General features: G+C 39.4%; 1 protein-coding gene across 2 annotated transcripts in view; it reads right to left on the bottom strand.

The window, feature by feature from the left end:
- The window catches only part of WDR26 (WD repeat domain 26), a 43,520-nt gene that overhangs the window by 18,313 nt on the left and 9,843 nt on the right, over positions 1–15,364 (bottom strand). Inside the window, exons 4-8 of one of the 2 annotated variants that reach the window (XM_045009746.1) lie at positions 13,410–13,546; positions 10,702–10,799; positions 9,574–9,730; positions 7,535–7,591; positions 4,004–4,142 (exon numbers count right to left, since the gene is read on the bottom strand). In XM_045009746.1, the coding sequence (XP_044865681.1) occupies positions 4,004–4,142; positions 7,535–7,591; positions 9,574–9,730; positions 10,702–10,799; positions 13,410–13,546 (588 nt within the window). The remainder of the gene's footprint in view (positions 1–4,003; positions 4,143–7,534; positions 7,592–9,573; positions 9,731–10,701; positions 10,800–13,409; positions 13,547–15,364) is intronic. The other variant, XM_045009747.1, reaches the window with a different exon arrangement.

Here is a 15,364-nt window from a genome sequence, read left to right as displayed (position 1 = left end):
TTGAAGACTGCCCATGTTTTTGAACCATATTTGAATGAGTTAGCAAAACCTCATTTATGTAAATCAAATACTCAGTTAAGATTCCAAACCATGGAAATTGCTGTCCTTAAAGGCTGCTATGGAAAGTTCCTTCACATCTTCGTTTTTGCCCATATAAATATGGAACATTAGAAGACCTATGTCCTTTTATGGATTGTAGAATTTCCCAGCTTTTGAGTGTGTTAGATTTTGCCTTATGAGATGGTAATAAAGACTTTATACAAAAGAGGTAATGTTTTTAGTATTCTCTCAATCACTAGTAATTAAATCAGTGGCAGTTTTTGCCCTTTACACATTATGTTGAAGAATAGAGATAATATTACGTTCTGATTGACATTTTAATGCATTATATGGATGTTGCTGTTTTACACGGAGTTTGTTTTTCCTTTTCATATTTGCAAAAGACATACGTCATATGTGATTTAATAAAATTGAATTGACTCAATCCGTACCCTGGAGATGAGCAGTCTCCAACCTTGGAGGATCTGCGATAAGACCTGATGAATAGGTGAGCTGGATTCTTGAGTGGAGATGGGCCCAACAGAAAAACCCCTCAAAGTACACAGAAGATGGATAGATGAATGGTTGAGGGCAGGTCCTAAGGGCCCCCCCACTGTTTTCACCTTGCTGTTCCCCATCTGCACCAAACACCACCATCTCTGTGGACACATTGGCCCTCAGTGACTGAGGACAGTTTCTGACAGCATCTTCACCCTGTCTGTCCTTGCCAGCTGCGGAGGGCATGCCAGTTATCTGCCATTTCTCCTGCACCTCCTTTCTGTGTCCACTGAGAGAGGGATGCCTAGATAATCCCTTTGCAAAAGAGGCTACAAGCACCAAATCCTTCTCTTTGTCACAGAAAAGACAGAAATCTGTCCATGCACTCGATGATGGGGGGGGGGGGGTACAAGCAAGAAAAGCAAAGTTCTCCTTTCTTCATATTTCACTGCCCTACTGCTCACTGTCCTGTTGCTGCAAGGGGAAATGTGCTGCTGCAGTACCTCAGGCAGAAAAGATTCCCCCATATATCCAGTTATTTGCTCCTGGTGTCCTCCAAAATCTTAGGTCTTTTAGCTCTGAAATCCACTTGCTCCAGATTTTAGAAGTTTGCAATAGACAATCAGAATTCTCTGTTATTCATATAAACTTTGCAAGAAGAGGTCTGTTTTTCACCTGCCTGTAGTTGTGGAGTCAGAAATTGGTGGACTAGTTAGGAGGTGGAGACTATGTTACTGCCAGAGACTGAAAGGTCTGTTTCTACTAAAATGCTGAAAGTTCAATGGAGGATCGATCTATGGCCCTTGACTTGTTGAAGAACAGCAGTCAGCCTTTCTTCCATGAGACAGAACTCACCCACTCCAACTGCAAGGAAGTTCAGAGGAAAGGGAAAGATCTAATCTTCCTTCCAACAAGGAAATTATATAGTGGAGGTATTACAACAGCTGTATGTTTAACACACACCTCAAGGCCCTGCCCCTGCAGCTCCATTCCCCAAGCTTCTGTATTGGCTTCTGGTAAATATTTTTAAATCTCTTTCTTTGTGCCTGGTGACTAACTGTGGCAGCACAGCTACAAAATTAGTATGCATTTACTTCCATTTCAAAGCCAGAAAGACCACAAAAATAGTGTTGAACAGGGTCAACATAGTTATATTGTTTTTCATAACACTAAGCTGATATATCCCCTTACAAAACAAACAGTTACAACATTTCCTACTATAAGAGCTCACATTCTAAGACAGACAAGACAAGACAAAAGACATGGAATAGTAGTTCAGGAAAAGGACAATGTGGCAGGAAAGACACCCAGAATGAGAAAGTTTAAGGATGGATTTTAAGGAGAGGACACATAGTGGACAAGAAGGTAGTTCTTCCAGATATAGTGGCTAGGCAAAACAGAAAGACCAAAGGCCAGATTCTGTCACCTTAAGTAGAGTGTCTTTCCCCATAAGTGGTCCCATTTAAGTCAAGGTACTAACTGACCGGACAGAACCTAAGTGAGCAGTCTAGTAGGACTGAAAGTAGTGGAAGAAGAGCAAGAAGAAATGAGAGTAAAAATATAGGGGCAGATGAGTTTGTAGAGCCTCTGGGTGAGGAGGCTGAAGCTGATGCAAGAGACCAGATTGAATTCAATGTGCATGGGATAGTCAGAGTGACAAGAATGAAAGGATTTCAGCAGCAGCATTTTCATTACACTGGACTTTTGGGGGTGGGGATAAGTTTATTTTCAGGAGAAATATGAGGGTTTGGATACACTTTGCTGAACTACTGATGGAGCCCAAAAGGATTAAAAATATAGGGGAACATTCTTCAGATTTTCAGGATCAGCACATAGCTAGGGAATAGAATAAGTTTGGAACAAAGTTTGACAGTCTCTCTTGAGCCAATTATTTTGTTAACTTTCAAACAATTACTTGAAATGATGGGAAGAGAAATAAATGGACTCCATATGCCCTGGCAACTATGAAACCAAGTGACTAGTACGGCCTAATGCAATTTAAATCCATATTCAATATGTCCTGTAACAAGAGCGTTTCCTTCAACTTTACTGAGGAATGCATTTCAAATCTACCGATTGTTGTTAGATTTAATACAGTTTCTTGGAATTTCTCCAAATAATAGCCATTAGAAAAGCTGTGTTTCACTAGTTTGTTCTTCTAGTGACCAGTGCTTGCTTAACATTTTGGCATAATTTCAAACACCTAAAGTGCATTTATTTTGGTATGACTAAATAGTATATAATTAATGACTCACTATGAAACTATTTGCTACTACTTGAGGTGCCATTTTGTACCACAGATCTGCCCTTAATCACTTTCCCTAAATAAGCTAGAACTTCCAATCCATGTTAGAAAATAATTCATTTTTTTGTAACTGTCTCCTGACATTTATAAACTATAGAGTGGTCTGGCTCCAATTAAAAATCATCTCCAGCATCAAGCCTTGAGAATCCTTAGCAGCAAGTTTTTCCAAGCTGGATGTATACACAGAACTCATCTGTTAATTATTTTCAAGATCCCCCACCGTTCCCCAACAGTAAAGAGTTCAACTGGTATACCCCTCCTAATTTTTTTTGGGGGGGGGGGGAGAGGAGAAGAGGAGGATTTGCAGGGAAGAGAGAAGAGAGGGCTTTCCTTCAACTCAGATCCTGCTGCAGGAAGAAGGAGCAGCTTGCAAATTTATAACTGGGATTTAAGTAACAATAACCCAGTATAATTTTTAAAATCTTCTCAAAAGGTTTGAGTTACAACTCTAAGAAACCAGAATATTGTGTGCACACATGCACATTGATATGTAATCATATAGTATATTATGCATATGTATTCGTGGCACATTTCCTAACATGTTTTCAATTAGTAACTGAACATAATTACATCTAATTCATAATGCAGTTGAAATACCAACATATCACTAGGACCTGAATAATCTCAGAGTGACTGCTCAAGCATTTTATTTACAAGAAAATACAATACAGACAGGAAAGATACTGATATCCAATAGCTAGGGTAAGGAGATTTGGCCGTTTCCTTGTAGCAGAAGCAAATAAGCAATATATAGTAACAATTTAAAACGTCAGGAGAACTTAGTCTTGAAGAAAAAAAAAAACTGTACATCCTTTCTTAATGACTTTGCCAGGTTTTCACAGAACATGAATCAAGAAAAGTTCCTCAAGTTGTATGTACAATGGCAATTAGCAGATAGTTGATGAAGTTTCTATATGGTCTGTGAACATTTTATCACTCAAAGATCAGGTAGCATGTTTAAATGGTGAACAGGACTTCTATTTAAAATAATTCAAATTATTAAAAGTAAAGAGAGGATTTAAAATAAAGGTCTTCACTGAAATAATACCAAAAGCACAATGAAAATTTAAGAAAAAGTCTGCATGATTTAGAAGAGACGCATATAGCTTAGGTCTTTTTTACCTTTAAAAAACACACACACGTTAAAGTCTGAGCACTTACTGGATCAACCTGCCATATAATAACAGTTGTGTCCTTTGATCCCGTTGCTAGTTTAGTTCCATCATTGGAGAATTTACAGAACCATACTTCATTACAGTGCTCTGTAAGTATCTGCTGTGTGTAACATGGGAACTGTTTCCTGAAACAAAGCAAAAAAACAAACCATAGGATTTGTTAAACACAATCTGATAAGCAATTGGTAAAAACTAATTATAAAAAGTAAAGATTTCTGCAGTTAATATGTATTTCAAAAGACAGGATTGTCTTCAAAGCTCATTATGAACATTAACCAGACAGTATCGGTCTAGTTTGAGGGCCACTAGGTATTGGTGATTTAAAAAAAATCTTTAATTAAAGATACCCTCTTAAATGACTCAAAAACATTAAGATGTGACTTCGTAGATTGGCTATATTCACAAGATCTTACTGTTACCCTCAGACTTCCCTCCCCATTACTTCCTATTGTTTGTTACACTCCCTGGGTTTCAGATTAAAATTACAAGATCTTTGGACACTACCTGGATCTTCCTAAAGTTTTGTAGGATACAGAACAGTCAGGCACCAATCTGATTGGGCCTCTGGACATTAGTGCAATAAAAGTTAAGGTTAATAAATTAACAATTTACAGGACTTTTCACTTTAGCTATTTCTGGCAACTCCCCAGACGTGATTAATTACATGCTAAAAAGGAGTAATGGAAATACTAACTTTTACAAGATCATTTTCAAGAAATGAAACTCTCATTAATTTCCTGTAATTTAGATTTTTATATAGTGTTTATCACTGTGGTATTTTGTTACTTTGCAAACTACATACAAATACCGCCCCACTTATGAGCAAACAAAAACAGAACAATAGCAGCAGCTAATATCCTCCCCCTGCCCCCAAATTATGTGCCAAGGAAGATCCTACCATCAAAACATTAAATTCATGCAGAAAAATGGAGAGAAGCTCAGTTATGTTTGCAGCTCACCAATTGGCACTAAGTAGTTGTACAGTGTTTGAAATCACCTGGCTGATTGTGTGCGTTATTTATGTTACGATAGCTTCTAGAGATGCCAATGTGCAAGACGTGCAGACACAAGACAGTCTCTGCCCCACAGAGCTTACAAGTTAACTGGAGCAGGAGCCATCTTGTGTGTGTGTGTATTTGTACGGTGCTTGGCACAAAAGGGTCCTGATCCATGACTGGGGGAGCTACTGTAATAATTAATACAATTTAGGTAAAACTGGTTATAAAACATTGTTACAAATCTTCTTACACTCAATACTGACAAATTCATGACACAAGTGACTGTCCTAAAATAACTTATCTTTGTTCAGTAATTTTTGTTAGGAAGAGTCAGTGAGGTAATTAAGCCAATCCTGCAAAAAGTACTACACATTTGTTTAGTATGCCAAAGATGTGGAAATCTTTTTAAGATACTCTCTGCGCTTTCTTTAAGTAGAAAGACACTCTTGGTATTGCACTACCAAGCAATAGACCCAAAAAATCAAAAAAACATAAGGCAGGGAAACACCACCCTACTTCCCCCCCTTACAATTAGTTATAACTGAAAAGAGCTGGAGGCATGCCTCCATAATCATGGTTTTGTGGTTTTTAAGAATGGTTAAATAGAAAATCAGCCTAATTCCAATATGTTTTGAGGGGGTTTACACAGTATTTTCAAGTGACATTACTGTAACTAGCAGTACTGTAATTGTTTCTAGACAATCAAGATGTTTGTGATCTTAGGACTGTGTAAACTGAATTTGAGATACGGTGGTTACAGGAAGACTTATTTTAAGCATAATTTGTTATTAATGTTTACTACCGCTCTGCCAGTTCTAATACTGTACTTGTAAATCTGCTGTCCCATTTGCACAAAGCCATTTAGTGTAAGAACATATAAATATCAATTTAATGAATGAAAGTCATAGTACACAAGCATCATTTATAGCAGCAGACCAGCCTGTCACTGACATGAATTTAAGGAGTCCATGCAAGTAACTTACACTGATGCAAGGAAACAAGGAGAGAAAAGATAGACACTTTCCTCTCTCAACTAATGAGGCAAGTTGCTCAGTAAATTGTACTTCACAGATACAGCGAAGTATGTATTAAACAGGTACTCAACCACTGTTCTTTTCAGAATATGTGGAACAGAACAGAACTTGATATTTTTGGGTGGTCACAAGACAAGATGTTGGTTAAGAAGGATAATTGTTTGAACAGGTTTTGTTTAGTTAGCTGAGTACTCATGCTCAACCATACTTCTCTACATTTCTGCTTATGCAAAAGTCCTTCATTAAACTTTAGGCCTGGTCCATACTAAAAAGTTAGGTCAATCCAGCTACATTGATTAGGGGTGTGAAAAATCCACAACCTTGAGTGATGTAGTTAAGCTTGCCTAACATATGGCGTAGACAAAAGAGTTCTTCTGTCAACCTAGCTACTGCCTCTCAGGGAGGTGGACTATCTGTGCCACTGTAGCGTTTCAAGTGTAGACAAACCCTTAATGCAGGGGTACACTATTTTTTGTCAAGATCCAAATTTCTCGGTCAAGATATAATCAAGGTCCGGACTCAAGAGAAAATTATTGTTGTTTTTTTTTTAAAATAAGTAAATAAAAAAATTTTCAGGGTCCATTCAAAAAGCTTCTGGTGATCTGGATTTGGCCCACAGTCTACCTATTGACTACCTCTGCCTTAGTGTTTCCTTATGCTTTATTCCACCATGTCAACAACATGGTTCATCAGTTACTGTGTTTTCACAACTTTAGAATTCTAAATTTAATCCTTTAAAAACAGACCAAAAGAACTAAAATTAAAATTACTGGAATAATAATTTAACTTTAACATGAAAGTAAATTTGTTCCCAGCGTTTACAATGAAAACACTGCTTAATAAACAGACACCATCAAGATTGACAGTGTTGCTAACCCAATATCTGCAAGAGGCAATGTTCACTTTGCTCCCAAAACCTTCAGTGTTTTTTAAATAAATCATCTTCCTATGCATAATCCTACAACCACAAACTGAAGCGGTAGAAGTATGCAGACTCCACTTTCTACTTCTCAAAAAAGGGTTGGGGGGGGTGGTGGTTAAAATTGGATTGATTATAAAATAAAAGGATGCAGTAAAGGGTCCCCCACCTGTCCCCAATTAAGTTCTCCATTATCACAAGGCCAGTAATGTGAAAAAGCTTCACCCTCCACTCTGAGTACCCTCTCCCTCATTCCACCTCCTGAGAAGCAGCAATCCGGTCTGTTTTGCTCAACATTGTATCTGTTCGTGTGATATAAGCATGCCTGATTACAATATTGCCAGAAATCCATACAGATTAACCCCATTAAAAATAAATAAATAAATAAATAAATAAATAAAGTGGAAGTTACCAGTAGACTATCCTATCAATTTTAATATTACTCAAGTTTCATTGTCTTTTTAAACTATTAGATTACTGTTACTTTAATTCTATCAATTTGTTTACACAATTAAAAAGGCCTAAAAACAAAATCCAGAATCTGGCTTCCACTGTCTTTAACTCACCTCATTATGCCCAAGCATTGCAGCATGTACGGCGCACCACATACTGATCTCAGACCCCTGCAATAGGTAGGTACAATAGGTTGAGTTGAGGACAGAGTGGAAGCCTTTGTTTTGAAGTATCTTCTTTTGGGGGGGGGAGGGGAAGAAAGGGGGGTACATGAGACTATGGTTTAATTGATATATACATATACACACACACCCAGTATGCAAGTCTGGGTGTGGAGGATACAAAATTAGAAAGATAAAAGTTTGACCTACATGGGCATATATTTATGATGGGTGGGCTTTAGACAAGCCCAGACTTGTTACATTTGGCCCGCAAATATTATTGTATTATTTTATATAACTACATCTTAAAGGAGGGTGTTCCAATTGCATTGATCTCACTTGTTAGCTGGATGCAAACACAGCATTAACACACTTTTAGACTGGCAGTAAGTATTAAAAATCAATACGGTCCACAATTTATTACTGCCCTAATGTTAAGAATCCTTTCTGAAGTACAAGGACCCCAATTCCTACCCACACTAAAAAAAAAAAAAAAAAGCCTTCAAACCACTTGTTATTCCCTAGAATTGAAATGAAGTGAGATGCCCAAAAATCCACACAAGAAAGGAATTTAAGGTGTTGTGGCAGTTAAAAGCGCAAGACTACAAAAGTCTAAAGCCAGAACAATTACTTGAACATATGGTTATAAGTATTAGGATAGTCATTTAGATTCTAAATAGAAGTATAGAAAAGACTACTGAAATGGAAATCTTCACTTTAAAAATAGATACCAAATAGTCTAAAGCTAAAAATCCCATGTGGTTGGAGATATTGGCAATTTTTAGAGAAAAAAACAGAATTACAAGGGAGTCCTGAGAAGTTGTTAGTAGCTCACTATAGTAAGCATTTAATATGAAGAAAATCTTCATTATGAGCCAAAGAACTGAACTGCTACTCCAAACACCAAAAATATAAAACACCATCCCCCTTTTTCGTGCTACTTCAGTGTTCGGTAACTTGTGGCCTTACCCCTCATTATACTCTAGAAATATCTACAAGCTTTGTCTTTGCATTCATGTCACTTCTGCTAGATCCCTGAGGAGCTTTGGTTGTCTGAAGAAAAACACTCAAAACACAGCAACTGTTTCTCTGTGTGCATGATATACCAGCACTGAGTTACTTCCTCCCTGGTGCCTGCACAAGTTTCACATTTTAAATTTCTAAGCAACACCAATGTTACTTACATATAAGAGTTATGAAATTTGGGTGTTTTCTTACAAAACAAACTTTGCCAAAGTTAAAGACATGTATTTGTGTGTTCTGTCTTACTTAGTTTGCATTACACATTTTTTAGCTATGACCAAGAATTAGAGAGTAGAATGCATTATGTGTTTTTATTTAATTTCAACTTCTAAAATGTAACGGCATTCATTAATTAAAGACTAAATCTGGAATATGACCTTGAACAGTAAACGCAGATTTACCTTACGCATCCAAGAAGTTTGAAGACAAAGAATGGGTAGTAACAATTCGACAGCCATTAGACAATGACAGACTAGCAAGTAGCAGCAAGTTTGTGCACTTAGATTAAGGCTAAATCCTTGATACATACACCCATCTCACTACAGGGCTGCCCAGAGGATTCAGGGGGCCTGGGGCAAAGCAATTTCAGGGGCCCCTTCTATAAAAAAAATTGCAATACTATAGAATACTATATTCTTGTGGGGCCCCCTGCGGGGCCCAGGGCCTGGGGCAAATTGCCCCACTTGCCCCCCCTCTGGGCAGCCCTGTCTCATTAAACAGTAAATTGCATTCCCTCAAGGAGAAGTAGCCAGACATCAAGAAGCATTTTCATACATGTTCTGTAGTTTGTCTGCACAAACAGTTAGTCAACTAAATGGGCCTGGCTTTTCCCAGTCTACTCCAGCATGTTCCAATTTGAAACAACTGTCCTACAGTTCAAAGGAACAATATCGTGTAAGTGGATTGTGTTATATATTTAAAAAAAAAATACCACTGTCAATTTTAAAAGTAGAAAAAGGAATTCTTACCTACTACAAACATGGTCTATAAGCAGTGACACAGAATCTAGACTGTTATCTAGTTTGGTATTATGATATAGGCACCGGTCTCGTTGCAGCTCCACAGCCTGACGTAGTAGATTCTGTAAGCGCCTTGGGGGAAGCATCACCGATGGCGGTAAGTATGCTTAAAGAAAAAAAAACCCCCACAAAAATTACAAACGCACATTTTATCTTTACTGAATAAAAACCCATAAAGAGTTATAAATTAAAGAAATCCAACCTACTGCTCAACTTGTTGGTTTATAACTGTATAACTGAGGACCCAAAGATGAACTCATATTCACTGATGTTTTCAAACAGAATTGTACTTTTTTTAGCTCTGTTGCTTTTGTTCAGCACAAGTTCCACTTATACAAAGTAGACTGCTGCACGCTGATTTTAACAGTAAAATCCTCAATTGTGAGACTCCACTAGACCACCTTTTGTGCTCACTATGAGGAATTCCCAATTAAAAGGCAACACTATGTTAGTACTGCTATTAATGGAGCAGTAGAGTCCACCACATTACAGCATGCTTTCCAACCTCTTTTCATTTGCAGACTCCTCAAAAATTTCAAATGGGAGTGCGGACCCCTTTGGAAATCTTTTGACAGTCTGCGGACCCCCCCAGAGGCCTGAGGACCACAGGCTGAAAACCATTATATTATGGATAGGCCTATAGAATTGAAATGAGATACCACATGCCCTAGGATCAGACAGTCCCTGGGTCAATATCAAGGACAGCTGCAATACATCCAACATGTTGGCCTATCACAAGTGACATGGAAGAAGCAAACTAACAGTCAGAGCAGATGGCAGTGAAAACAATTCATATACTTTCTACATATAGCAGAGGCACTGAGAACTGAAAGCTGTTATTACAAACAGCTAGAGGCAGCATAAGATTGAGAGGCACAAGACCTAAGACCCACAAAAATCACTAAGTCATTCCCAGTAACCAGAATTATCTTCTCCATAAAGCACCAGTCACAGATAGTGATTTTAATTACACTTACTTTCCTCGAAAAAGTTACATCCTATTTAATAGGGTACTAGAAAAATATTTGGGGTGTATTTAGAAAAATCTATTTAAATGCTGAACATTAAATATCTTACTCTGGAGTTTGTCCAAAAGTTTAGACCTGGAAGCTGTTCCTTTTCCTTCCCATTCTGCTTTTGCACGCAAGTCTTCTGCATGACTACACATCAGATACCTGTAAAAACAAAGCGAATGAACACATCCTATTATGGTCTAAACCTTTTGGAATTCATTTTCAATTGTAAGGATGCCCACATGCTCAGGGTTTAACTGATCGCCATATTTGGGGTCGGGAAGGAATTTTCTTCCAGGGCAGATTGCCAGAGGCCCTGGAGGTTTTTCCACCTTCCTCTGCAGCGTGGGGCACAGGTTGCTTGCTGGAGGATTCTCTACACCTTGAGATCTTTAAAACACAATTTGAGGACTTCAATAGCTCAGACATAGGTTAGGGGTTTGCTACAGGAGTGGGTGGGTGAGATTCTGTGGCCTGCGTTGTGCAGGAGATCAGACTAGATCAGGGGGTCTCAAACTCAAATGACCATGAGGGCCACATGAGGACTAGTTCATTGGCCCGAGGACCGCATCACTGACACCCGCCCCTCACTGCCCCCTGCCCTGACCCCACTCCACCCCTTTCATGAGGCCCCGGCCCTGCCCTGACTCCATTCCGACCCCCTACCTGCCTCCATTCCAACCCCTTCCCCGAAGTCCTCACCTCAACTCCGCCCCCTCCCTGCCCGCAGAGGGCACAAGAGGGGTGTGGCGGGGGCTCAGGGCAGGGAGTGCAGGAGTAGTGCAGGGTGCGGCAGGGGGCTCAGGGCAGGGAGTTGGGGTGTGGGGTGCAAGAGGGGTGAGGGGTCCAGGGTGCAGCAGAGGGCTCAGGGCAGGGAGGTGGGGTGCAGGAGGGAGTGCGGGGTGTGGCAGAGGGTTGGGGTTTAGGCAGGGGGCTCAGGGTGCAGAAGGGGTGTGGGATGCAGCAGGGGGCTCAGGGCAGGGGGTTGGTGTGCAGCAGGGGGTTGGGGTTCAGGCAGGGGGCTCGGGGCAAGGAGTTGGGACAAGCAGCTGGAACCATGTCCCTGCGGCCCCTGGGGGAGGAGGGATGCAGGGCTCCGCGCTGCTTGCCACTCCTCCAGGTACCTCCCCCAAAGCTCCCATTGGCTGTGGTTCCCTGTTCCCAGCCAATGGAACCCGGGGGGGGGGGGGTGCCTGGAACCAGAGCAACACACAGAGCCCTCTCCCCCAGCCAGCTGCAGGGACGTGATGTTAGCTGCTTCAGGGAGCGGTGCAGGGCTCAAGGGGGGCAATCCGCTGTAGCTTGCCCATCCCTGGCCTGGAGGTAGGCAGGGGGGTGCAGGCCACAGGAAATAGCCCCCCGGGCCGCATGTTTGAGACCCCTGGACTAGATGATCATAATGGTCCCTTCTGACCTTAAAGTCTGAGTCTACATGGAGATGTTCCTGTTTACAATTCATATTTAAGTGAAGTGGGGGTAGAAGAGGAGACTCTAAGAAGAGAGATCTCTGTTTTAGGACCTCTCTCTCCTCCATCAGCTTATTACAGCAAGAATGTATTGATCTTTAGGAGACACGGTACAGTCACTCCTGACCAACTTGCACTCAAGTAAAAGCTTGGGCAAATGTATGAGGAGTCAAAGACTAGATTGGGGCAAATTAAAGGGGACAATGATGCTTTATTTTGTAAGCAATATATTTCATTTCTCCCCCATGCAGATTTACTCAAACGCTTATGAATTTCAATATAAAAAACCCAACTCAGTGACTCAGAAGTTTACATCAAGTTAGACTAGTCAATGATGGCATAAAAATATACCTAGATGCAAACAAGATTTACTATGCTAACTGATCCCAGTGTGTTTGAGGTATACATATGTGTTTCAAGCTGCATCATACTAAACTTCTAAATTTCTAGCATAATAGCATTGTCAATGATGCCAACACTACCGGGTTCTGCAATTTGTTTCTTGGGATGGTAATGATACAATGCATTAGTAAGATTTATTGTTGGAGTCTGGGTGATGGACAATAGCCATTTGCTCTAGAAGTTCCCTTTTCCTTTGTCACTAACTAGAAAGATTTAAGGAGAGAAGGTACCAATGCAAGGTAATGGATAAGAAACAAAACAGATCTTGTTTAGATTGACCTTCAGGAGAGATGGGGAAAAAAAAAAAGGAGACTGTGCACATGCTACACTCCCCCTTCACCGCAAGAAAAAAAAACAAAAAAACCCAACCCCTACCAACTTGAGAATTACTCAGCTATAGGAAAAGAGACTGAACATGCTTCCTTTAAAGGACTGAAATTATGTCCTTATCAGTTTAGGTTCTGATACCATAAAGGCAGTATATATAAACACTTATTTTGGATGAATGATGATATGATATAAATCATGGTACAACAATACAGTCAGTATAATAAATTTCTTCCCCTTGCCATTTTAAATAGCAGTGATCACCAAGCATAAATAATTCAGATTTTTAAAACAAGTTAGTACTAAAGATTGAAGAAAAAGGGGAGAGATAGAAGACCCTGCTTCTGCAATGGAATTTTCCCCACTGATTTCAATAGGAGTGGGACTGGGTCCAAAAGGGAGAATAGTGCTTCATTTTTACCAAGACATTATTTTACTTATTCCACATGATTCAAGTGCACTTTTAATGTTATGAAGAGAGGGCTCAGGAAATACTGACCAGCACTTGTTTCCACTGAATTACACAATCCCTCAGGATATTCTGTAGAACTAGCTGTCCAAGATTAAACACCCTTACCCACTGAGGACATGAATGCGCTCCGTATTGTATTTCAGTGGTGTCAGTTCACAGCGCAGAACTTGAAGTGCCTCCAGAACCTTGCCATCCTCCAGGTATTCCAGGTACTTCTGCTGTAGCAGCAAGAACTTCATCCTCTGACATGACAGAAAGCAGCAGTCAGGGGAAAAAGGTTGACTGAAGTTTCAGAAAATGTTTGAGCCTAAACAGAACAGTAGAAACCATTCTACTATATACCCTTCAGAAATACAACTACATGCAATGTATCATTACTTCTGGCTGATCTTTCAATACAATTGTGGTAGTTATGTTAAAAGCGACCCAAATAAATAAGTAATCAATCAATCTTTTCCACCTGCCTACTGGAGCCCCAAATATCCTCTTCCGCACGCCTCACACCCCTTCTAATTCTCCCTATTCTGAACCCATATCCCTTTCAGTCACTATACTTCAAACCAGGATTAGATGGGATTCCCTCAATCTCATACTCAAACAAAACAAAAAAACAAAACAAAAAAGTATGCTGCATGCTTGTACAGAGCATGACCAGGAGGTCAGCCAGTCAAACCCCTAACTGGTTTTATACAGATTATGTAGGAGCTCACCAAGGGATTCTCTCTCTCTCTCTCTCTAGTTGTATAACATGCTGTAGCAACATACTAACACTGCAACTAGGCAAAACAAGGCACCATGCAAATTAAACTTGTTTTCCAGAAGTATTAATACTGCCATCTTCTTTTTACAGAAAGCAGAGCGATGTCGCTCCCCACATTTAGGGCTCACTTAGCCTATACTCATTTCTCATAAGCATTCACTTCTATTAGAATTCCAATGTGACCTTCACACATTCTCACATTTCTCATCAATAGTCATGATTCTAACTTTGTTAAAATGTTCATGGACACAAAATGAAGGAAGGCATTCAGTTTCAGATTTAAAATCTGGAGTCCCCAAAATTTCTTAACATGCTGATCCTTAAGATGAAAGTGAGACAGTTTAGTTACTTCTACTGTAACTAAGCATAGCCACTTGGTGTATGCATTTTTTGTCTGTCTTCACTGCTGCTGCCAGGAGTTATCGCCACGAGGCCTTCAACAAGTAGTGGGGGGTAAGAGGAAAACCTGAGACTATATCTAGAGTGAAACAAAATTAAATTAAAGTGATGTGCTATGCTTTCCCCATCTCTATAGAAACTGAATGAAGTGCAAGACAGATCATGAATACACTTCAATATTTGATCACCACCTTTCCCCAGGTGAGTTCAGCAGACCCCAAAGACCAGCAGCTTTTCCAACACTATATGTATTTACTTATATTAGTGCATTAAGGGCATTATACAATTTTGAGCAAGGTGCTAACCTCTTCAAATCAAGACACTTAAATATGAAACATTTGTTATGCCTTACTCCATGTTGTTCATTTTTACTCCATGTTGTTCATTTTTGCACTTCATCTTGGATAGGGTAGCTAGACTGTCCTATTTGATCAATTTCATTTAATTCTGTTTTTTCCATACAATAGCTCAATGTTGAAGTGTTCTGAGCTGCTAACAATAGAATATTTAAATAACTAGAACTTAATTGAAAATGTATAGAGTAATATTTGTAAATTAAGAAAAATCCTAAATTTTAAAGACTAAAGGCTAAATTACTTGAGATTGTCTCTTGATTTGAGGTTTACTCAATTTAACATTTGACTGACTGTGTTAAACACATTTTAAAAGAACATTAATTAGCTCTCATTCATGTTGTTTAAGATATATAGTACTGTCATCACAATGGCATGGAGAAAGATACATTACTACAGTGAGTCTCATAAAAATCTCATTCCTGCTACGCATTTGACTAGATGAGATACACAGATCTTAAATAATTTTATCTAGTAGTGGTTTTGTCTTATGCTTTTTGAGGGAATTTAAAACATTTAGGTAAAATATTTGTTTTCCTTCAAGTGGA

Source organism: Mauremys mutica, chromosome 3 (assembly GCF_020497125.1).
Source record: "Mauremys mutica isolate MM-2020 ecotype Southern chromosome 3, ASM2049712v1, whole genome shotgun sequence".
Taxonomy (NCBI): domain Eukaryota; kingdom Metazoa; phylum Chordata; order Testudines; family Geoemydidae; genus Mauremys; species Mauremys mutica.
This window is presented reverse-complemented; position numbering and strand designations above follow the sequence as displayed.